This window comes from Bacillus rossius, chromosome 6, assembly GCF_032445375.1.
Source record: "Bacillus rossius redtenbacheri isolate Brsri chromosome 6, Brsri_v3, whole genome shotgun sequence".
In the NCBI taxonomy this organism is placed as follows: Eukaryota; Metazoa; Arthropoda; class Insecta; order Phasmatodea; family Bacillidae; genus Bacillus; species Bacillus rossius.
The window spans coordinates 3,396,526-3,421,084 of NC_086334.1; the positions used below are offsets into that span (position 1 = coordinate 3,396,526).

Consider the following 24,559-nt stretch of genomic DNA (forward strand, 5'->3'; position numbering starts at 1 on the left):
TGGTCTTTGAAGTTTCTTTTGACCTGAGTAATAAAGTTGAGTTTGTAATGATAAATTTGTATCCATAAGTTTCTGTGAATTCAGGTTACCTATGTGAACATGTTCTAGAATTTCCTGTTTGCGAGCAAGCAGCCACTCAAGCTGGTTTTGTGATCTAACGGTTAAACCTACTGCTAAAATTTAACTGCATTCAATTTGGTCGTACGACATCTTAATGTCTAACTCTAAGATATACCTTCGATTTAAGTTTACTGTGGATTAACTGGTGGCTAGCTGGTTAACCTGAAGCTGGCAAGATCAGGCGAGGTTAGTTGTTGACAGTGATAGTGAGGGTGCTGACTATTTGGAAATTTCCAACGGACTTTAACGTAGGATCTGATGAACTTAGGTATTTAACACTCCAAACAAAATGCTTCTTTCCATTCATTGAAATTTAGTTTAATTTACGTGATGTGATAATGTACGTAGGCCTATTGCTGAGTCGTATAATATTAATCCAAAAGTAATAAAGACAATGCATTTGTGTGTGATGGCTGTGTATTTTACATTTAAAAATTGCAAAATGAGTGTAGTTCCAACCTATAAAATGTATGTGTTCGTGAGAAATAGCTTGTAAATTAACTACCAGAATTTGTGGTAGTAATATATATATATATATATATATATATATATATATATATATATATATATATATATATATATATATGCACATTTATTCGTAATAAATTACCTCTATTAACGGATTTAAATCCACTTGAAATGACTCCAGACATGGATCAATTTTGCACGATTACAATTACATTCGAAAATAAAGGTTATCCTTATTTTTTCCTCCCTATCTTAAAAATCAAAGCTATCTTCCTGCCATGCATGTGTGCATATTATCACTGAAATGAAAGTGGCATGCCAATAAAACTCGCACAAGTGAAATGAAAATCAACATGTTTCCTGAGGCAGGGGCAACATAAATGAATTATATTGACGTCGTCCGACCGAAGGCCACCCTAAAGCCCGACCTGCAACCGCCAGTATTCAACCCCGCTAACGGAACGCGCCCCTAGCCATGGTCCACACGAGTCAGGCGAGCCACTAACAGACAAGGTAGAATCCGGCCCCACAATAAACAGACCGACATTACAGTCGACCACTTTGATAAAACGCACACAGAATATAAACAACATTATGTATAAGTTTGACGCCACTCCCGCTGCCTAAGTTTTTTAAATTGATTATTAATGTTGAAAGTGATCTCAGGGGTTTTAACGGGGGTTTGGCCTCGTGGCTGCAGGCAGGAGTGCGTCTCTGTTCGAAACCTACCCGGGCTGTTCAGGCCACCCAGGACGCCTTATAAATAACTGGTAAACGATTTGACACGACACTGCATTTATTCAGAACCGATACACTTGTTGGTCCAGGTACTGGCCGCTTCTGTTGTCTGACCGCTGCGACACGCGTATTTCTCTACGTAAACGGTACGCGCGACCAGGATAGGTTGCCAAGTTGTGTACACGGACATCTACAGTGGTCGATTATAAATGTGAATGGCGCGGCGGATAGCCACAGTTATCCTGTGCTGCAAGAACTTCTACAGGCAGTTACGTTAACATGGAAAATAGCACATACAAACGGACGTTCCAAAGTTATTTGCAATCAAACCTGTGGCGAAATATTAAGGTCCCGAAAAGTACGTAACCCGGTACACTGGAATCATACGCGTTACAGTCACTTATTAATCAGGAATTACTCAGTTAGATTGCACGTAACAAGTTACACATTTACAGACGATGAAAGTTAAGAGACGTAAATTTACGGGTAAGAACTCGACACACGTTGCTAAGAGTCTTCGACGATAACAATTAATTGGCTTTGAAGCCGAAAAGCTGCGTACCTCAATTACGCTGTCCTTAAACTGGACATGGAATTACGTAGAAAATGTAAAGTTCCCTGTTGGGATAAATTTAATTAGTTACGAGTCGCACGAAATATCGTGCGACTGAGTGGGGTCGGTGCCGAGCTGGAAGAAGGATTTTAAAACTTACACTTTTGCTGATATGTGGATGTAGCGCGAAAGTTAACGGCTCGACGTTCGCGGAGCGTCCAACCCCTGCGAGCTCCCGACGGTAACTGTGAGTTCGAGACCGCCCTGCGGCCTCGCGCCCAACGATCATTATGCCCTTCGGGCTCGCGCCTAAACGCGTGGAGCGCGGGAAAACCGATCCGGCCAGTTTTGGGTTTAAAAGACATGTTACACAATATATGATTATACAATAATTAGACATGATTTCCCTTAAATTAATTATGTTTTAAATTGTTATTAAATTGGTTGTTTTTGATTGGAACATAATAATTACTTATTTAATTCGGTGCATTGCCACACCCGGCCGGGCGCTGTCGTCGCTTTGGTGTTCGTCGCGGCGCACTTTTATACACTCGGCGGACATCACGCTCGGGCTTGTTTGATGCACTTAAGAGTAAGTGTTGTTGTGACAACGGCCTGTGCGAACCAGAGGGAGCACCGGCGGTCGGCGTCAAGTTAAACGTTCGCTTAATGAAAGTGTGACGTAGGAGTGCCCGGGCACTCACGTGTGAAAATGTGTCGATACGTGTGTGAGTGTTCCCCTGGCGGCCTTCTGCCTAGATTAGTTAAGTATTTCATGTGACATAATTATTAATCCCTTGTGTTTCGTTATCACCCCCCACTGGAGCAGTCCGGCAAGAGACGAACAGTCTCTGGTGTGACGTATAGTTTAAAAAACATAATTCGTAAACATACTAATTCTAAATTGTAGAAGGGATGAGAAATGTTAATTTAGCCTTAATAATTAATGTAGGAATTTAGTGCCCTTAAAATCTCTTGTTAACTTGTTAAATTGGAAAATAACGTAATGAGGTCAACCCTGGCGCGAGGGACACCGAGCCTCGGCCGGACGCCATGACACAACGGCAGTACAGTGCGACTCGTGGACCGGGGCGGACGCACGTCCCACGGAGAGATATCATCCATTGTCTGCATTGAACTCACTTCTGGTAATTATAGTCACTTCCTCGAAACCTCTTTTTATTAATCTCTATGTGCGTACCCGGTCCAAATTTTCGGTCCAGGACTTAATCCGGCCGCATAAATTTTAAAACCCCCTGCACCACACTTGGTCTGCGGGGTAGTTTTCAGTATACGGCACGGGCCGCCTCCCGAACCACAGAACTTGAATTAAAGCCAGTCGCCCCGGCGCTGACACCACCCCGTAAGGGAATTTGGACGAATTTAGCTGCGGTCCGCGCTCCACTACAGTGGACGCGAACACCGCCTCGAGACATAGATATACGGGATTGGCCGCCTCCAATCGCCCTCACCCCTCTTTTGTGTAACCATGCTCAGAACCGCCTAGTGCCACGCTAATACGTAACATTTTAGTAATTTTGTGCGACGCCTTGAACCTGGAACATTCTTGAGTAAACTTGTGCAACGCGCCACCACGTAACAATTCAGTAAACTTGTGCCACGCCTTCATTACGTAACTTTTCAGAATAACTTTGTGTAATTGTGTAACTTATGTATTGTGTGACGTCACCCTCTGTACGACGTGGTGTGTAATCCACGGTCTTACACCAAACCCACATTCGCATGAATAAACGACGCACGTCATTTGCTGCATTACTTCAGCGCCTAATCAATTATCCATACAACTCCCAACCACCACCAAGTAGGGAATCCCTCACATCCCACGCAACACCGCCGACGGTCCTAGTGGGCCACACAGGGGCAACCGACCCAACGACCCACCTATCGACTAGAAACAGAGCTAGTCTGGCGCCCATCCGGAAACACTACATCGACAACAACCATTCCCGCTAGGAGCCACACCGGGACTCGAGCCCGAGACCCCGGACGACGGCAATATAAACATATGACCAAAAATAATAGTTCTGTAATGGAAACCTATTTTCTCTATCTCTAACATTTTTGAGCGTAGAAACTTATTTCTGTTTTCTGTCTGCTTTGTCTTAAATTAAATTATCACAAACTTACATAAATCGTGCAGTTTTGTTGTTCTCAACAATAGTATTGTAATTCGCGAAATGCTGTGAGATGAGGTCATCGTCCCCAACACTTCCTTATATAACTGCCGAATAGTGATGGCTAACAAAATGTATGGCACGCTACATAGTTGTATGAATTTCAAACCGATAAATCGCCTCACTATTCCAGCCCCGTCCCGCTAATAAACATCACCGATGCCCTGGCCAGCCTAGGAAATGCTAAGATCTTCACGACCATTGATATCAAATCCTGCTACCGGCAGGTGCCAGTCAGTCCAGCCGACCACCCCAAGACGGCGTTCACTATGCCTGATGGTCGGCGTTTTCAGTTCTGCACCATGCCTTTCGGGCTGATGGATGCCCTCGCGATCTTCTAGACCATGATGTTCTGCGTCTTGGAAGGCTACATTGGCAAGTGTGCCACAGCTTTGACGTCGTCCGACCGAAGGCCACCCTAAAGCCCGACCTGCAACCGCCAGTATTCAACCCCACTAACGGAATGTGCCCCTAGCCATGGCCCACCCGAGTCAGGCGAGCCACCAGCAACCAAGGTAGAACCCGGCCCCTAATAAACAGACCGACATTACATCCGACCACGTTGCAAAAACAATATTATGTATAAATTATAAGTTGATTAACGAAAGTGCGACGTAGGAGTGCCCGGGCACTCACGTGTGTAAATACGTCGATACGTGTGTGAGTGTCCCCCTGGCGGCCTTCTGCCTAGATTAGTTAATTAACCATGTGACATAATTATTAAACCCTTGTGTTCGTTATTAACCCCCATCAGAGCAGTCCGGCAAGAGGCGAACAGTCGCTGGTGTGACGTATATTTAGAGGACATAATTCGTAAACATACTAACTCCAATTTGTAGAAGGGACGAGTGATGTAAATTCAGCCCTAATAATTAATGTAGGAATTTAGCGCCCTTAAAAATCTCTTATTAACGTGTCACATTAGAAACTAACGTAATGAGGTCAACACTGGCGCGAGGGCCAACGAGCCTCGGCCGGGCACCATGACATCACGCCAATACAGCGCGACTCGTGGACTGGGGCGGACGCACGTCCCACGGAGAGACATCATCCATTGTCTGCATTGAACTCACTCCTGGTTATTATACCCATACAGCACACTTGGTGTAAGAAACGTCGCATCGACGTGGTAATGTCGAAATGTGGTCACGTCACTAAAACCGACGTCGAATCGACGTGGTCTTTGAAACCATGAAGTAAGTGTACGTTGTCCACGTCGGAGCGACGTGTTTTTCAGTTTCCCTGAGGTTCGAGTCGCCTACAAGACGTCGGCATGACGTCTATCTTTCGACCATCATGTTCCGTTTTAGAAAGTAATAACTGTATAATTAATTAATGTAAAATTATAATAATATAACATTAATAAATGTTCATTGTCCTTTTTACTAAATGTAATAAGTATTTTTTAAAATTAGATTTAAACGGATGTTTGAATTGTTTCTGCGCAGTTGGTCATTAACGGTTAATGGCGTGTTTTTGGAATATTATTGGCGTTGTTCTGAATTCTGTGGTTCTGGACTAGTTTGGTAAGTTTAGATTTGTAACGCTATGTACTATTTAATGCAGTTTTGTTTGTTATGTTTAGAATGATGAAGTGTATTTTATATTGTGGTTTCGCGAATCCCATGTTCTATACATAACCTCCATAGACACACTTCACGTGCGGCCGTTTTCGAATATAAAATGTTGGACTTGTGTACACAAAAGTTCCCGTCACTTTTTGTGAATAATATATTGAGGACTTATTTTGTTAGTTTTTAAAAGCATTTGCAGGCGTATTGTAGAATACGATACCAAACAAACAAACAAACAAAGGTTAAGTTAGGTTGGGTACGTTACGTTGCGTGTTGTTACGTAGGAAATCGGAATAATGCATGTTTATGATTCCTGTTGCAGTGGTAAACGGTTACAGGTAAAATAGGGGCAGTAGCTCACTTTAACCTACTGAAATTATACTTTGAAGTTCTGATGTGCTACCATTAAAAAATCCCATTGCAGTATCAATACAAGAATTGTGGGTAATATTTGGGTAAATATGTAGATTAGCTGTATTTCCTTAAAAAAAACACAATGTTACTCTCCAGTTTTACAAAAACGGCGATATCTCCTAAATATTTGGAATTTCTTATCTCCACCGCCTTTAATGAAAAGAGGAAGTCAAGGAACTCAAAATGACACTAATTTGGGATTTTTAATATATTTTTTTTTAACAGATGTCGTTACTCTCCAGTTTTACCATATTTTAATGCACGTAGGTACTGTAAATTCATATAAACTATTATTCTTATGATGTCACACATTTATTTGTAATATTGGTAAAAGTTTCGTATTGCGTATCCAAGGAGATCACTTGATCCTGAGGACACGATCCTGTAAATATTGATGCTGTGGTACATGATGCTTGCTGTTGTGATTTAGCACGTTTTGTTAGGTTAGTACAGCTGCATTAAGTATACTTGAATAACATGCCATCATAATGAAGGTATCTCCTTGGATACGCAATACGAAACTTTTACCGTGATATTAATATTGTGATCATGACGTACAAAATGAATTGTACGGAATTACTTTTACATGCTGACTAAAAACGGCGTATTATCGCTGAAGGTAATTAGAGGAAATCACTTACAAGGAAGTGTCGCAAATTTGTTCAAAAGAATGTTGACAAATCAACTGGCTGCAGAGTACAGTTGGTGGGGAGCAAAAGGGAAGAAAAATTTCAGAAAATTGGAACTTTCACATGTTATGAGTGAGTAGCCAGTATTAATTTGGTTAGCCAAAAAAAATTTTCAATTAGTTAAAAAATTAATAATTGCAGTGTCTTAGTCAAGTATAAACAGATGTGTATTTGTGTACAGCTGAGGAACAATTTCATGTGTAGCTTGATTTTGCTGCCATGGGAATTATTGTTGTGCAGTAAATTATGAAGCAAGCGAGAGTTGGTATTAGCAGAAGATTTCAATTACAGTTATCACTCTATTTTTGCCACTCCTTTTGGATCTGTTCCTCCTCTGCCACGTCCAAGAATGGTAAATCTGTGACCTGATGTTTCCGAAGTTTTTAGATATGCTAAACCCCTTGTAATTTCAATTTTTTCTTTGGCCATTCACATACTGAGTAAATTCATCTGCATTTATAATTATTGTAATAGTGAGTTTAGAAAATTTGTCATAATGCATCCCGTGTGATATCAGGCCTTAAAATATAACGTAAAAGCAACAAAATACCAAAATAAATGTTTGTAGTATAGGCACTGATTCCCTGTAACAAAACAATATTTACTTCATGTGGAACTCATTTACCTTCAAAAATTTGTTTCAGGGGTGGTTCGTTTCCATTATCCGTCTGCTACCGAGACTGAAGTGTTCATCATTATTTCTAATTGGTTAAAACATGCGAAGAAGAGATGTAGCTAGTGTTGTAAATAAAAAAAAGCATGTGTTTTTTTCTCTCAAATAAATGTTTTTTTTTTTTTTTAGAAAAAAACTTTGTCCCTAGTTTTTTTCCCCCACTTTTCAGGTTTGTTTATTATTTTATATACTGTAGCTCATACTTTACAGTTAATCTTTATTGTGAAAAAAATACTTTTTTTTTTGTTTTTTGTGAAATAAAACAGGTTTTTTTATAGAAAAAATGCTTAAAAAAAGCATTTTTTTTTTATAAACTCTACATGTAGCACTCTAATAAGTAATATATTTTGTTTAGTGTTTATTTGTGATATGGGCCTCCAGTCATCATTATAAGTTAAATTATGGCTTGGGCTTGTACCCTCAAATACGTGTCGTTAGAAAAATTGTGAAATGTCAACATGCTGCCAATTTTTGATATTTTGAATTATATTAATTTGTTTTCAACTGCTTTGAATACTATGTAAATAATATCCACTTTTTTTTAATTTCATTCAATAGACCGTACATAATGGTATAGAATATGTCAAAATAAAATTACAAATAAACATAAATACAAACACATAAACAGGTACAAGAACAGTATTAAAAGCATTACAATATTAAAATAATATAATATAACAGCTGCAATTCCATGAATAAGCACCTACTATTTAGATAATATTATATATAAAAAGTAATAAATAAAAACAAAAGCTACCCCCTGTTCATAATCATCTATATTATAAAAAGCCTTATGTGATAGATAAATAAATAAATAATTCCTTTTTAGATAAATTATATTGGTCCATATTTTTTAGAACTGATGGTAATATATTGAATAATCTAATACCAACATTTCTAACTGACTGTAAAGTTTTTTTTCTTATGAACCCTTTGCAGATGAAAATCTGCATTAATTCGCGTGAAATGCTCATGAATATTAGTATTTTTTATATAAATTAATTTGTTTTTATGAATAAACAATAATACTTTGTAAATATAAATACAGGGCACAGTAAGAAGACCTAAGGATTTATAAATATTACGACAACTGTCCAAACGTTTCATGTGGAGTATAATTCTGATTAATTTTTTTTTGTATAATAAAAACTGATTGTAGATGATGTCTATTACTCCCCCAATACATAATTCCATAGCTGATTAAAGAATAAACATAGCCAAAGTAGGCAGACCATAGGCATTGTTTGGTAGTTATATGAGAAAGTACAATAAACATATAACACATAGGTACTGTTTAATTTATTTAGCAAACCAAACGTATGTTTGTTCCATGAGAAAAATTCATCAATCTCAAGTTAGTATTTTTTAACAGAGTATTTGGTTTATTTGATTTAATTTAGAGGGAAAAAAAATAAAATTTGTTTTACCATAATTCAGTAGCAGTTTATTATTTGTAAACCAAGAGTTTAATGTATGTAGTGTATTCATAACCAGAGCATCAAGTTTAGAAGCTGGATTGGCTTTAACCAGTACATTAGTATCATCTGCAAAAGAAATGATAGGAATATCAGTAAAATGATAACTTAGATCATTTACATAGACCAGAAGAAGAAGTGGCCCTAAAATGCTACCTTGAGGAACTCCTACATTCATAAGTTTAGGTAGGGAATTATAAGACTCTAATATATTGTTACTATTGACTCTAGTAACTTGAACTATCTGCATTCTGTTTGTGAGATAAGACTTCAACAATTTATTGACTACACCTCTAATTCCCAAATTATATAATTTATCAATAAGTAATTTATGATCTACTGTGTCAAAATCTTTGGACAGATCAAGAAAAATACCGACGACATCCTCTGATCTGTCCTTGCGTTACTTGTTTAAGTGATTTTGAGTTGTAATTTGTAAAAAAAAAATAATGAAAAAGTTATATTTGTGAAAATATTTAATTATCATGTTACCTTCACACTTTTTAAGGTTACTTAGCACCCAATATTTTCAATTAAATTGTGTCATGGAGTGTACTAATACTTTAAGTTTCAGTGTGAAATTTTTTTTTGACGTTTGCCAATTTAATTGAAATGGTATTTAATTTTAAAAAAAGCATGCATTTTGCAATTACTGATGCTTACAGCTGACTAAATATGGAAAATGTAATTAAATGCAACTGTATTGGTTTTGGATGGGGGGGGGGGGGGGGGGGGGGGGGCTGGGGTTGTTAAAATCAGTGTATAACTATTTTAAATGAGTATCAATTTTTGAGATGTCATTCTTAGGCACTGTAAGAACACTTACAATATGTGCTTTTTAAGCAATTTTCATGCCTCAATGTAGAGAATATCACTGGCAGGAAAAAAAATATTTTTTCCCTGAGAAAATTGGTATGTTTGTTGTACATAATCAACCTCCACCAACTGATATTGAATCCATGTTCCCATGGCCACGTAGATTCTACGACTTCCGATAGACATAGCATCAACGTCGCCTAGCCGACGTGGTATCCACGGCCTCAACCAAACGTACAATCAACCTCCACCAACTGACATTGAATTCACGTCCACATGGCCACGTAGATTCTACGACTTCCGATAGACGTTTCATCAACGTCGCCCAACCAACGTGGTATCCACGTCCTCCGATCGACGTAGAATTAACGTCCATCTGGCGACGTCGCCTGTCGCGGACATTTCGATGTTCTTTCTACGTTGATAAAACGTTGAATATACGTGTAATAGATGATGATTTAACGTCAGCAGGTTTCCTATACAACGTATATTTCACGTTTTTTCTACGTCACTGTGCTGTATGGGTAGTCACTTCCTCGAAACCTCTTTTTACTTATCTCTCCGTGCATACCCGGTCCAATTTTCGGTCCAGGACTTAATCCGGCCGCATAAATTTTAAAACCCCCTGCACCACACTTGGTCTGCGGGGTAGTTTCAGCATACGGCACGGGCCGCCTCCCGAAGAACAGAACTTTAATTAAAACCAGTCGCTCCGGCGCTGACACAACCCCGTAAGGGAACTTTGAGCGAATTTAGCTGCGGTCCGTGCTCCACTACAGTGGACGCGAACACCGCCTCGAGATGTTTGCCGTCACCCGACCTATGTGAAAGGCCCGGGGGGTACCTGACGGGCGCTACGGGCGTCGCGGTGCTCTTGTTGTCCGGAGGGGCGCCAGGCTAGCGGGCTGCTAGGCCGTTGGTGTTGGGTCGTGGGTACTCTGCCCCCGCGTGCCCCGCCAGGTACACGGCTTGAATCTACCCTGAATGGTTCTCTCTTGACTGTGAAGGCCGCTCGGCCGTGTGGAGGACGGGAGACTCCGGAAAATTAGTATACACGAGTTGGTGAGAATTACCTTTAATCTAGTCCTGCTACAAACACTCTCACCAACACTTGGCGACGTCTAGCCGTTACACGATTAATACAGAAAAAACATAACGCTACGCGACATTAATGGTTACCGCGGCAGTCTCGCGGGACGCGGGTCGATGCTCGCTGGAGACGGCCAGCGCCGAACATTAATGGGTGCAGGGGGTGCTCTATGAGCGGGCTCCTAAATTCGGCGAAACACTTACGTGTGTGCAGCCGGCAGGCATATGCACGGCGTCCTTAAGTAAAACATTTTCGCTGGAATCGGCCAGTACCGTACGTTTTGTGCTACGATACGTATCGCGGTATCACACTGAAGACGGTCGGGATAGGCCCGGCTCCGCAAAATACGCGCCGAGTCGACGTGGGCAGCGGTGAATTAACAAAAGGTTTTAATTTTAAAGATTTAGTACAGAATAAAAAGTAATAAAATGAAAGAAACTTGGATGCTGCCCACGGACACACGTCTGTTCCCGGCGCGGAGTGGTTCGAGACTGCCGGACATGGCCGCCTCGCAAGGAAGAGAAACTTTCTCTTCTTTGTGAGTCGGCGTCGAAAAACTTATATTAATTTAATTTACTATATTACCAGTTAAAACATGTTCCAGGTGCCCAATTAAAATGTAGCACCTGGTAATTGGTGCTTAAGGCTTAACAATAGTTTTAATGTATTTAATTATTTAAAATGTGACATCAAGTTGGCGATTGTAAATTTACTACCATGTTGTCCCACTGTGAATTGTTTTAGAGGGACTTCTCCTATTCCGACATTCACGGGCATTTTAATTAAGGCCAGTGGCCGCGGTGACTGTTAATTTGGTTTGTTGTCTATTGGGGTCACGCCCGAGGCGCTCGCCTGACTCAATCCGGCTAGGCAAGGGGCGCGCTCCGAAAACGGGATACGGTACTGGCGGTGCGGAGCACGGGCTTAAAGGCCATGGTCGGTACGACGTCATGTTGATATACGGGATTGGCCGCCTCCAATCACCCTCACCTCTCTTTTGAGTAACCAGGCTCAGAACCGCCTAGTGCCACGCTAATACGTAATATTTAGTAACTTTGTGCGACGCCTTGAATCTAGAACGTTTTCTTTTGTAAACTTGTGCGACGCGTCACCGCGTAACATTCAATAAACTTGTGCAACGCACCTTCGCGTAACATTTTTTGTGAACTTGTGCCACGTCTTATTACGTAACTTTCAAACTAACTTTGTGTAATTTGTAACTTCTGTATTGTGTGACGTCACCCTCTGTACGACGTGGCGTGTAATCAACGGTATTAAACCAAAACCACAGTCGCATGAATAAACGACACACGTCATTTGTTGCATCCCTTCAGCATCTGATTAATTAACCATACGACTCCCAACCACCGCCAAGTAGGGAATTCCTCATAACCCACGCAACACCGCCGACGGTCCTAGTGGGCCACGCAGGGCATTCGACCCCACGACCCACCTATCGACTAGAAACAGAGCTAGTCTGGCGCCCACCCGGAAACATTACATCCACAACAGCCATTCCCGCTAGGAGCCGCACCGGGACTCGGGCCCGAGACCCCGGACGACGGCACCTCTGTGGGCCTAAAATGCGTGGTTAAAGAATATATGACACAAACTAAATATCTGTTGAATATACATGTGGTCCAGAGACCACTAAAATTTTCAAGGTCTTGTCGCCTTAATCCTCTGTATGCCATTGCCATGAAGCTGGCTACCACTCCCGCTCACAAATGCCAAAACCCATCTAGCAGCATCGTGCACCAACGCAGCTCCACACCTGGCCTGAAGAAGGTTCACTGCCATCTGAATTACCTGTTTATCACCCCTGCCGGTTTCGTCTACATCACGAAGCAAATAGACTCGCCAGAGGGGTTTCAGGATTTAAATGTATAAATGACATCAGCTGTGCACTTGAAAGTTGCATCTGGTGACCTTGTCTCCAGTCCTGTTTTGCGACCGCCGAGGCTAGAAATGATCGCGAGGTGCTCCACCTTCTTTTGTTTATAAGCATGCATTCGCTTCAATAGATTTTTTGTTCGTGTTGTGTTGATTCTAGGATATAGATGTAAAGAAAAACTTAGTGACAGGGTTTGAGTGTGTAGTCAGTCAAGTGTGTTTTTTAGTGGCATTTCGCAGTTGTCTTGCCTGAAATAAATGGCTCACCAGTTAGACATTAAACTGTGAGTAATGCCGTATCACATAGTCGTTTTCCTACTCTAGTTATTGCCTGTGTACCAGAATGACGAAGCTGGTCTCATAAGGGCGTGTTCACAGGCTCTCAACACGTGGACCAAATAGTAGTCGATACGTTTTCATTACAGAGTTCTCCGACGCGGGTGTGTCTTAGGTCAGCCTCTCTGGGCCGGATGGTTCATTCCCGCATCATAATTTGAGGTTTTGTTTACACAGAACTGGTGCCGGGCAAACAATACCATCCTCAAAAAAGTCACCGAGCTATGTCCCCCTAGTCCCCATCACTTGGAGATGAGCCTTTGTTAATCAAAATACAATTAAACAATATAAAATAACAAATACTTATACATATTTCCCTGAAAAATTATAATTTTTCATAATTTTAAAAACTTGGTTTTTTTAATTTTCAATTATTCATGGAAGTAAAATATTATTTAACTATAGGAATGTGTTATAGCTTGTGGCTTTTAGGTTTTTTGACAAGACCACAAGGAAGAGATAATTACGTTATTATGTTGGTACTGTTTTGCAAAAAATATTTTTGTTTTGTTGTGTTGTTTAAACTGTCAGTGTTTGGAGGGGTGTTGGCGTATAGGCTAGAATTTCGTTTGCATTGCATGTAAATGTTATTGTGCTGATGAAGGCTCGTTTTCCACCTTGAATATAAAGCGATTTCGTTTTTTCTGGTTAGCTTGGTAATTCCGGTGCATCGGCTTTCATGAAAATGACAGAATATAAACTTGTTGTTGTGGGAGGTGAGTAACTTGGTTGTCAAATTAGTTAATTTGTATTTGTGTTTCCATGTTTTGTTGTGCAAGGTGTGGATGGATAGTTCTCAAGTATTTGCCATTACTGAATATTGAAATTGTTTCAAATCAAGGAAAAATATGATCAAATGTTTTTAATCAGTTGGGACTGATTTTAGTTCATATAATGAGAAGTAATTATCAGCTGCACTATTGGTTTGTAAGATTGGTAAATGTTGAAATTTAACCAATCCTTGATATGTCTTGTGTGATTTGTTAAGTTAAACACTATACTGCTGACTCACAAAAGTAATGATTGTATTCAAATTTGATAATGAACTACAAAATAGGTTTTTTTAACATATGTATTGTGTAAAAAAAAATAGGCTATGATATTTAGTAAAGTATTTAAAAAAATTGTAAACCAGGTTGGCTGGATGGGAATTTGATCTTAAGGTAATTCTGTATGAAAGCAACTTTTCTGAAAAAAAAAAGTATGTATATGTATTTACATATGTATATATATAATCTATATATAGTTTTTTTATTTTCTTTATATGATTTTTAATATTTCCTAAGAGGGTGTTATGATACTTCAAGTAGTTAATCATTTTAATGAGTGGTTAGGTTAGGTATTCTAAATAACAAGTACTGTGATAGTATGGCAATAGTAGTTTGAAATCTATTTATTCAGCTCTTTGTTTTATTTCTAATCATTCTGTGAAATGGTATTCCCATATTTGAAGAACTTCCACATGTAAAATCATTAAAACTGAGTGATGTATGTTTTTGTTGTGCTTTAATAGCAAAGCCAAGACCACTTTCCACGAGAACTTGCTATGATTTTTGTCGCTGCTCTACTGTTTTCTTGATGCTAGCTGGAACTTGAACTTCTCCAGCTAACCTGAGGTATACAGCATAGCAGAGTCTGTTTTGTGAAATACAAGGATATTTAATGTCAGGATGTTATTTCAGGGGCCAAGACTGTTTTCTACCCTAATTTGTTCTCCATTTAAAGTGAATGTTGCCAAATATTGAAAAATCTTCACTTGAAGTGGACAACAAATGAGGGTGGAAAACAGTGTTGGTACAGGCTGTAACACACTAACATTAAACATCCCTGTAATTTTGAAAACAGTCTCGATTATCCTGTATTCTTAAGGATCTCTGGAGAACCACAGGTTCAAGTTGCAGCTAGTTTCAAGAAAACAATAGGTTTACAAAAATCAGTGCAATCTCTCGCGGAAAACAGTCTTGACTACATTAAGTACAACATAAATTGGTTTAACTATAGTTACATTACAGGTAATATTTTCAATAATATTACACCAGCCGCCAACCCTAAAATACCATTTTTCACATATGGCTACCTTAACCTTACCATACTTAATATAGTTTTTGCGGTGGAACCACTCGTTCAAATGAAATGTTGTTTTACAGAATAATTAGACACGTTAGGAAGTAATTAAAATGCATTTTGGAATAAAAAAATTTTGTGTACCTAGTAGTATTCAACCACTGGTTAAAATGGTAAACTTCTGGTGAACTACTTGAATTATCACAACACCCTCTTAGGAAGTGATTCAAAGTCATGTAATAAGGAATTAAAAAAAAAGCATCTTGGGATTTTAAAAAAAAAATTTTCTCATCTGAAAAGTGCTTCTCCAGTAGAATTATTAGAATTACCGAACACAAGTCCTTGGGAATGTTCTTTCTCCAGTGTCTTACCACTGTGACATCTCACTCAGTTTATTTTTGTTAGTGTTCTGTCTGTGGATAGATCCATTCTACCAACAAAAAAAAAAGTATTTTAGCTATCCCTATTTCAACTACCTACTAGTTATAGGTCCTACAGTAATTCTGCAAATTATCAAATTCTCTGAAATATGGTGAATTATAATTAAAGTGAAATGGATGTTAGGTAATTTACATTAATAATACAATTTACATATCATTTACAACATTTTTTTTAAATTCATCAGTTTCCGTATTTCCCAGAAGTCACCAATAAACTAAATTACAGTCCCTGCAACTGCATCCCCTCTCGGGTTGGAAATTTCCGGTTGTAGCTGTTGGTCTCCTCCCGCGCCGGCACGGTGTGGTGTGAGCGCCGTGCTGACACGGCAGTTGACCCCAATTACCGCGGCAGCTGCACGCGTGACTCACCGTCTCTGTCCGTGTCTGTTGCAGCCGGGGGCGTGGGGAAGAGTGCCTTGACCATCCAGCTGATCCAGAACCAGTGAGTCACCTCGTTTTCCCTCCCCGTCTCACCCCGGCTCAGTTCGGTTCCCTGGGAACATGCCAACTGATCACCTAGAGTTTAACACATTAGTTACCATGCAAACCATCCTCTTTAAAGTTTTTGAGATGTTGGTGTGAGCTCTCCGAAAATAAATTTTTTATATTTATATACAGAAATGTGTTTTCAGTAAAATATAATATGTGTAGCTGCTGAAATATGTCCGGGCACGCCACAACATTTTAATTAGGTCGTATCCATAAATTTACCATTTTTAATGTAGTGCATGTATTCTGGGCTGACCATTGCAACTGCATGTTTCCTTCAACGCACAAACACTAGCTTAAAAGCAAGTAAGGAATAGCTTTGCCGGATCTTAACCTTAAATTATAATGCTTGGATCAGTTTTGGGATGTGCATTGGCGTAAGAGTTGATACACGTTAAAATCCATAAGTTTACCTGCTTAGTAAGTAAATATAATTTGGTAGTATAAGTCACAAAGTTTTCTTGGAAATGTTTCACCTAAATTGCATTAGCTTTATGCAACTCCTGCACCCAAAAGTGTAATAAATGAGTGAAAGAATGTATAGTTCTTTTAAAATAAATCATTTTTGCATAAAAATTTATATAATTATTATGATTTATAATCTGCAGTTTGATTTTATATAAAAAAATATTGATCAAGTAATATATAAAATATGTTATCTACAGTATATACATATTAAAATTAGGCATGTAAGATATTTGCTTGAATATTTAAATTTGTTTTGTGTCTTTGTTTATGTATTTAAATTTGTTTTTAAAATTAAATTTTTCATAAATATTATAAATATTACATAAATAATTGCAAATTGAACCACATATTTTGCTATGCTTAACTCTTAGTAAAGGCTACATGCAAGAATCATAGGCTTGCACACTGGTTGAACGATTTGGTTGCAGCAAGTTAAATACTACTTCTGGTACAACCTGCAAGAACAACGCCCAAGTTTATAGCATTTTCACTTATTAAAGCTATCAATACCAATCCTTAGGCCCACAGCAGTGTAAAGATTGGTGCGTTGGGTGGGAAAGGTGAAATAGGGTTTTCAAAATACTCTAAATCTTGAACCCTTAATAGCAATGAAGTAGATCCATTCTGGCATTTTCTTTCCCTTTCTTTTTAACCCTCTACCAGTGCGATCAAGTTTTGTGGATTTTACCTAATTATTACTGATTTAGTCGTCCAGTTGCGAAACTCCAGTGTGTTGTGTGTGTTTTTTTTTACGAAAATGAACGCAAACCTTTAGTAATATATTTAAGTAACATAAATATAAATCCTTAAAACATAATTTAGCTTTCTAAATTTTTATTTATTTGCAAAACTGTATAATTTAAAAAAATATATTATCGATGGGTTGGTTAGTTAGTTAGCTACTTGAGGTGAGTGCTAATTGTTTTGTAGAGTCTAGTATTTGACGTGAACTTAATCGCGTTAGTTTGACACGTATTTTATTGTATGCATGATTGTGATTACAGATGTGTGTGCCTGGCAATTGGCAACACTGTGCTCTACTAATATCTTTAAATTATTTTATTTCAAAATATGTTAACCGATTTTACATATACAGTGTGGCGGCCAGTGTTCTGCTACTGATGAGCATTGACCTGAACAGAGCTTGCAACTGTGTGGTCGTTGTTGGTATTTGATCTCGGTCACTGTGGGTGCCCTAGGGGGGCTGGCAACCAGTGATGGAACTGCGAGGCAGTGATCCACTCTGCGGATCATTCACTGCAAGAGATAGGGCAGTGTTCCTGGCCTGTGACTTGCCTCATTACATGGCCTAATCGGTTGATTAAAACAATAGGCTTTTTGTATATGTGGCTTTGCACAAAAAAAAATAGCTTTGTGGGTTGTTAACTTATGTTGGCCGTAAGCTTCAACTTGATCTGTGATAAGACTGGTGTAAGTTTTAATTTTTTTTTCTGATCTTTTTCAGTTTTGTGGACGAATATGACCCAACGATAGGTAAGGATGAACTTTGTATTACTATAAGTAGAAATTAATAGTATAAATATTATAAGATTTTTTTTAAGGAACAGTTATCCATTTATTTTAGGCTCCATTACAATTGAGTGCTGTCTGTAAATGTTAAAGTTTTTTTAAATTCTGCAAGTATGTGATTATTTTATATGATGTTGGTGGAACATGTCTCAGGCTATGCCAGTGAGTGGGGGGAGGAGGGATTTTCACCCCATCCTTCCCGAAATCCTAAAAAAAATGTGTGATTCTCAGCGACAAGTTGAAAGAACTTGAAGCAAACAGCATGCCTCTCTCTCCCTCCCAGTCGCGGTGAAAGGGCCCCAGCGTAACACGCTCTGCTGTTTCAGAGGACTCGTATCGCAAGCAGGTGGTCATAGACGGGGAGACGTGTCTGCTCGACATCTTGGACACGGCCGGCCAGGAGGAGTACAGGTTGGTCTGGGCGCTGGCGAGGTTCTCTTCATCGCTATGCTCCAGCTCGCGTAGCTACGCCATTATTGCTGCATGCACCACTACTGTTTATGAAGAAACTAAGGTTTTTGACGTGTATACATCTTAGCTCTCCGTTACGGCATTTGATAGAAGTTATTTCATGAAAATGGAACGGAAGTCGATGAACGGGAATGTGACACAAGGATGGCAGACTCACGTGTACCAACATAAACTCGTATATAGTCACTTTCGTAAACGTACGTACCAAATGTATTGGTGTGCCAGGTTTAATTTTATGATAGTGAAACTACCCTGGAATGTATTTGGTAAACTAAAATAGTCATAGTAATAAGTAATCCCAATTTTTGGAATACATACCTAATAAAATTGGCATTACAATTATAACACATATTCTCCCTTAATTTTCCAAAAAGGCTTGCTAGCAGAGTGGTAGAGTGTTTGCTTGTTAATCTGAAAGTACATGGTTCAAATCTCACACTGGAAATAATAATTATAATAATTTTGAATCAGCCCAGTATGTTTAAGACTTCTTGTAGGACATATTTTAAGACTTATTTCATTTGTTCAGGCAAAAACAAATATAAAAACCTGTACTTAATGATATAGCTAATATGATGTTAAAAATGTTTCAGTTTAATTTTTAGTAATGACATAGGAGTATAACTTCTATTGAGTTTTGTATTATAAGTTTGTTTGCAACATAAACAAATTGGTTACACATGAATTTGCTTGTCACATGTTAGATGTTTACACTTCACTGGCAAGTTTTGAAAGAATCGCTAATTTATTTCATTGGTATTGTCAATTTCCAGCTTATATTTTTACCAATTCGTACCTCAAAATTGGAGTCATATTTATAGTGATGTGATTATTATGAAAAATTTTCTGCTAAAATATAACCACAATTTTCAAGAAAACTTCCCTTTTTTTTCCATTACCAACGTAAGTTTACAAAGTAGAAGATGGATTAATAATTGCTTTACAATTATTTATTTTCTTCAGATTGATGAATACTGTTTAAACATTTTTTTGTTCCTATTAGTTGGTAGAATGTAGCATGGGTCTTAACCATGCTCTCAAAGGCTGAGAGAGTCATTATTTGGTAAAGAAAGACAAAATGTGTTTTTGCGGTTCTGTTTCAATAAAATATTTGATAAAATTTATTTGTGTGTTTCTGTGACAGTATAGCTGGTTAGAAAATTTTCCCAAAAAATATTTTTCTGGAAATCTAACATTTCTACGTTTGTCAGTGTGTATGTATTTTACATAGAATTAGCCATTTTTTGCTATAAATTATTGTAAACGTAGAATCATGTTCAACCTGTCTGATATGATAAATTTTTCACTTCTATCATGCATTAATATTTAACATTTTGGACTTGACCTAGCATAAATTATAGCGTGTCAAGTTTTTTTTTTTTTTTTCAGTTTTTTTTTAACCAAACAGTTCCTAAATTGTATCAGCCGGGAGTAATAATTGACTGTTTTGCAGATGCCGCTTCAAATACAGTAAATCATAGTTCAACTTCACTACTTTAATTAACATATGTATTTTTCAGTGAACAGGATTTCGTAAGACGCAGTTTCGCTAGATCTCGATGATTGAGGTGAAAGCTAGCTAGCTGCCCGGTGTTGACTCCGTGGCTGAGTGTCTGTTGTCCCGCAGTGCGATGCGTGACCAGTACATGCGCACCGGCGAGGGATTCCTCCTGGTGTTTGCGGTCAACAACGCCAAGTCCTTCGAGGACATCAGCATGTACCGGGAACAGATCAAGAGGGTGAAGGACGCAGAGGAGGTGCCCATGGTTTGTGAGTATGAGCCCTGTGTTCCGTAACGACACAAGCTTAAAAGATTCACCCGAAAACTGTTGTGTCTGGACGGCCATCTCAAGTCTGGTGGATGGAATCTTGATGGACTCTGTTAAAAGCTACGAGAAGTCATAACCGATAGCTTGAATATTGTTATAAATAAATATCTTATTAACAACCAATATTAGTTAAATTATCCTTTAAACTGCACTGAGGTATGGCCTTTTGAGTCACACACACACACACAATGTTGGTTATTTTATTTTATTGTCATTACTGTTGTAGAAGGGCTATTAGTGTGAATTTATAACAATAACACTTTTGAATTTATGTTTTTGTAGCATATTTTGTGACCAGATGGTATTTAACTCCTTTAGTTGGCCCAAAATCAAATCCGTTCAAATTTGTAAATCTTATCATTTTTATCTAAAAAAATTTATAAGAAATTATTTTTGCTAAGACAAACCGTTGCTTCAAGTAGTTAGAAAATAAAGGGTAAAATCTAAAAAAAAAATTCATAATTTCCTTATTGTGTACATTATTATATCCAATCTTATTTATTGTAAAACCTTAAAATTGTTATTTACAACTTTCATTGGAAATAATTTTTTTATACAACAAACAGTTACTGCAAAAGAACAAAAAAATTCATAACTCCCTTAATATACACACTATTAAATCCATTCAAATTGTTTGTAGACTGAATAAATACTATCTAAAACTTTTGACTGAAAGATTTTTGATACGACCATCCAAAGCTGCAAAAAAGTGGAAAAAACAAGCGTTGGAGAACAAAAAAAAATTATAACTCTCTAAGTGGGCTCTCAATCGAATCCGTTTAAATTTTTTGTAAATCTTTTCATTTTTTATCGAAAACCTTTTTTCTGAACCTATATACATGTATAAAATGCAGTAAGTATAGAATGTGTTAAAAACAGTGCAGAAGAGAAAAAGAAGATGCAATCTCAGCCCATGCTTTATTTTTTTTTTGCTGACTTCTGTAGTCATTCAACCCAGTCTCATATAAAATACCATAAGCCTGAACTTAATTAACTAAAAGTTCTTCGCTTAACTCATCCATTCTTAAGTTAATTCTTGACCAATGTACAATAATCACATTGAACGTAAACAACAATGTATCCGTTTACATGAACAGATGAAGGCATATGTGAAGCGAAATCTCATTTTTCATCGTAAAGATTTACCTAGTAAGTAAATATATTTTTTTAAGTTTGGTTTTTTTTAAGGTTTGCGTTTGGCTTTCCGTCACGTGGCACGTCACGACGAAATGAGATGCGGGCCGTCGGGGCACTGTGTCGGGCCTGTCGCGGCATTGCGACTCCAGCTTGGACGGCGAGGCGGTGCAGGTGCCGGGGTGTTGTTGCAGTGGTTGGCAACAAGTGCGACCTGCCCACGCGGGCCGTGGACATGGCGCAAGCGCAGGACGTGGCCAAGCAGTACAACATCCCCTTCGTGGAGACGTCGGCCAAGACTCGCCTGGGCGTGGACGACGCCTTCTACACCCTGGTGCGCGAGATCAAGAAAGACGTGAGTGCACATAAACATAATATTTTTTTTCTCGGTTAAAGTAGTTTGAAATAACATTAATTTATAAAATATCACATATGTACTACATTATTTATATTTACAGTTTTCAAAATTGTGTTACAAAATGGGGAAAAAAATAACCTTGTCTTGTATACTTTGTTACCTGACACCCTGCATTTGTACTTTGTCAGGGACATGTACGCAAGTATAATTAAGTCTTTTTAATGCATGATTGTAACCTGCCCATCTGGAATTGACGAGGTGGAGGCGGAAGCCTATCAGGCAAGAACCGGGTGATTGGACCCAGATCCCACCAGTAGTTTTGTGTCGGCGTGGTGTGTGTTGCAGAAGGAGCATCGCGGCAAGGACAAGCGGAAGAGAGTGCGGATAGGCTACGGCGGCAGGTGCTGCCTCTTGTAACTCGCGTGCGGACTTGGCCAGGAGGTTGACGGTGACGGAGAGAGCTGGTGACGAACGAACGGGCAGCTGTGTTGGTCGGTGGTGTCACCGCCGCCACTCCACGGAGTTGATTCTGTCTTGCGCGACGGCTGCGTCGCGCCGTGCCCGGAGGAAGACCGAGTTCTGTTTGCAAGTTTCACTTTACATGTATTATCATCCTTGACTTTATTGTGGCATGTTTTACTGTTTAACTCTCGTCTTTCTCTCTCTCTTTCGAGCGTACGAACAATATGCCCAATGTCACTCTTGTCGTTTGTAACCTCGGATCGAGCGCGGTGAAAGAACGTTATGGGCCGACTTCTCGTAGTTCATTGTGTACATCACACATTTGTGATGATGTATGCTCATCACATTTTTATGCATTCTAAATTGGAGAATGGGTTTCGTTTCATCTTATAAGATGTTGAAGTTGTGCTTTCTTGCTCGAAGATGATAAATCGTCACCGTATAGTTCACACCAATATTGACTATCGAAATTGTGACACCAATTACATCATGCTTTATTTTACGTGTTTTCCAGCTTTGCTTGTTTGAACTGGTGTTGTTTACATATACACTGGTTGAAAGATATCTCTAATTATAAAGTATGAATTGTTGGTGCTGGCAAGACTTTGGTTTTCAAAAAAAAATTCCCAGCACATTTGTTAAGAACCAATAAGAGTTGAACATGTTTAAACTGGTACCACTTCTGCTGCCACTCAAATCAAGAACGCTGCAAGTTCTCAGTTTTAAGGACAATATGACTTGTGGCAAGTCACTTGCCTACAAATTGTTTATTTTGAAGAATATCTTTTTGCCAAAAATTACGATTTAAATCATAACTTTAAAATTAGTGTTTCATGTGATGACAAAATAGTAAAATACCTACATAGTACTTACGCACAGTGAAATTATACTCTGTTAATTCCCATGTGCAGTGAAAATGATCAAGCACATGATAAAGCTAAGTGGCACCAGACATATGGTCTTGTGTGTGTGTGTGTGTGTGTATGTGTGCGTGTGCGCTACGAGAGTGTGCTGCAGCCTAGTGGTTGATTAAATGTGTACTGCAGCATTTTTCAATGCTTTGGGTGCAAAGACTTATAGTGTGTTTAGAAGTTTGTATGTCACTCGTAAAAATATTTTTTTTAATTTTATTTTATTTTTACATATGTTTTTTAAGTGTATGTAAATACTCAAAGGTTTCTTGTTGAAGACAGCTAGTAATTCATAGTTTATTAAAGATAATGTGCACTTAGTATGCTGTGAAGTAATGAAAATGTTACAAATATTGATTTTGTCAAGAGCTATGTTTATTGTGCTACCAAACATGCAGCTGAATTTTGATGTTTATATTGGGAGTCAGTTTAAAATATCTCAGAAGCTGTAAATGTACTGCATTTCTTTTTTTGCTTAAGAGAATGAAATTAGTGATATTAAAATGATATTGATACCTCAGGGTAGAAGTATGAAAGTACATTGTGTTATTGGTAATGAAAAGTAAACACATGCTTACTTGAATGTTAGTCACTTTGGCATTCATCATTTGTAGTGTGTTTCAAGAGATTTTTTTAATTGGCTTTTTCCCGAGTATTGAAGGTTGACTGCCATCTTAGAGAACCTACATATATACGTATTTACTATTTATCCTTTACAGATAACAATAAATTTCTTCTGTTTATTGTTTTTGTAACTTTGTTAACATCTTACGCACTGACAGTACAACATTATTTATAATCATGGTATTGCACCAATGAGTTTTTTATAACTTTGGTGTTAACAACGAAGTGCTACAATTAACTCTTTAGCATTGACGGGTGGGTTGTCTGCTTTATAGCATGTGGGACCTTCTTTCGTTTCAGTGAAAATTTATGTAAACTTACATTTAACTTGTAGACTTTTTAAGTGGCATGAAAATAATCATCTTCCTTTTTTGTTTGCATAATAGACAAAGTCAAATTTTTAAAAATAATTAGATGTACAGTACTAATAAAAATAGAGAAAACAATTTCATATATGTAATTATGAATAGTTAAATAAATATATTTTAATTAATTTGAGCTTTATCATAAAGTAGTCAGTAGCTCTTAATTTACTTCAGAGATTGAGTACTGTAATTTATTAAAGATAAGGTGTTTACATCTAATTATGTTAACAAAACCTAAAAGTTTTTTATTACCACGTTTAAAGTACTCTCTTTTATCGCATAATCCTTGCACACGCGTAAATTTGCACCCATATTTTAGGGCGTCAAAATTTGGATAAAAAAAACTCGCGTGAACTTCACATGATGTTTTTGGTCCCGCT

The 24,559-nt window shown here is 38.2% G+C and overlaps 1 protein-coding gene and 1 long non-coding RNA gene across 2 annotated transcripts; both read left to right on the forward strand.

The window, feature by feature from the left end:
- The first annotated feature begins 5,393 nt into the window (after positions 1-5,393).
- On the forward strand, positions 5,394-7,521 carry LOC134532515 (uncharacterized). The gene is made up of 2 exons (XR_010075148.1): positions 5,394-5,600; positions 7,396-7,521. It is a non-coding gene; the product is annotated as an uncharacterized LOC134532515 (long non-coding RNA).
- Positions 7,522-13,533: 6,012 nt separating this feature from the next.
- Positions 13,534-23,933, forward strand: LOC134532517 (GTPase HRas). The gene is made up of 7 exons (XM_063368980.1): positions 13,534-13,750; positions 15,932-15,980; positions 17,961-17,989; positions 18,352-18,436; positions 20,124-20,266; positions 21,654-21,814; positions 22,163-23,933. The coding sequence occupies exons 1-7, from the start codon at positions 13,714-13,716 to the stop codon at positions 22,232-22,234; spliced, it is 576 nt and encodes a 191-aa protein (XP_063225050.1). The 5' UTR covers positions 13,534-13,713; the 3' UTR covers positions 22,235-23,933.
- Positions 23,934-24,559: the final 626 nt, after the last annotated feature.

Bases quoted from the DNA above. Each gene is read 5' to 3' on its own strand.
- LOC134532517 (XM_063368980.1), top strand. From the start codon at position 13,714: ATGAAAATGACAGAATATAAACTTGTTGTTGTGGGAG. The intron at 13,751-15,931 runs GTGAGTAACTTG...TGTCTGTTGCAG, and splicing joins TAAACTTGTTGTTGTGGGAG to CCGGGGGCGTGGGGAAGAGT. The intron at 15,981-17,960 runs GTGAGTCACCTC...GATCTTTTTCAG, and splicing joins ATCCAGCTGATCCAGAACCA to TTTTGTGGACGAATATGACC.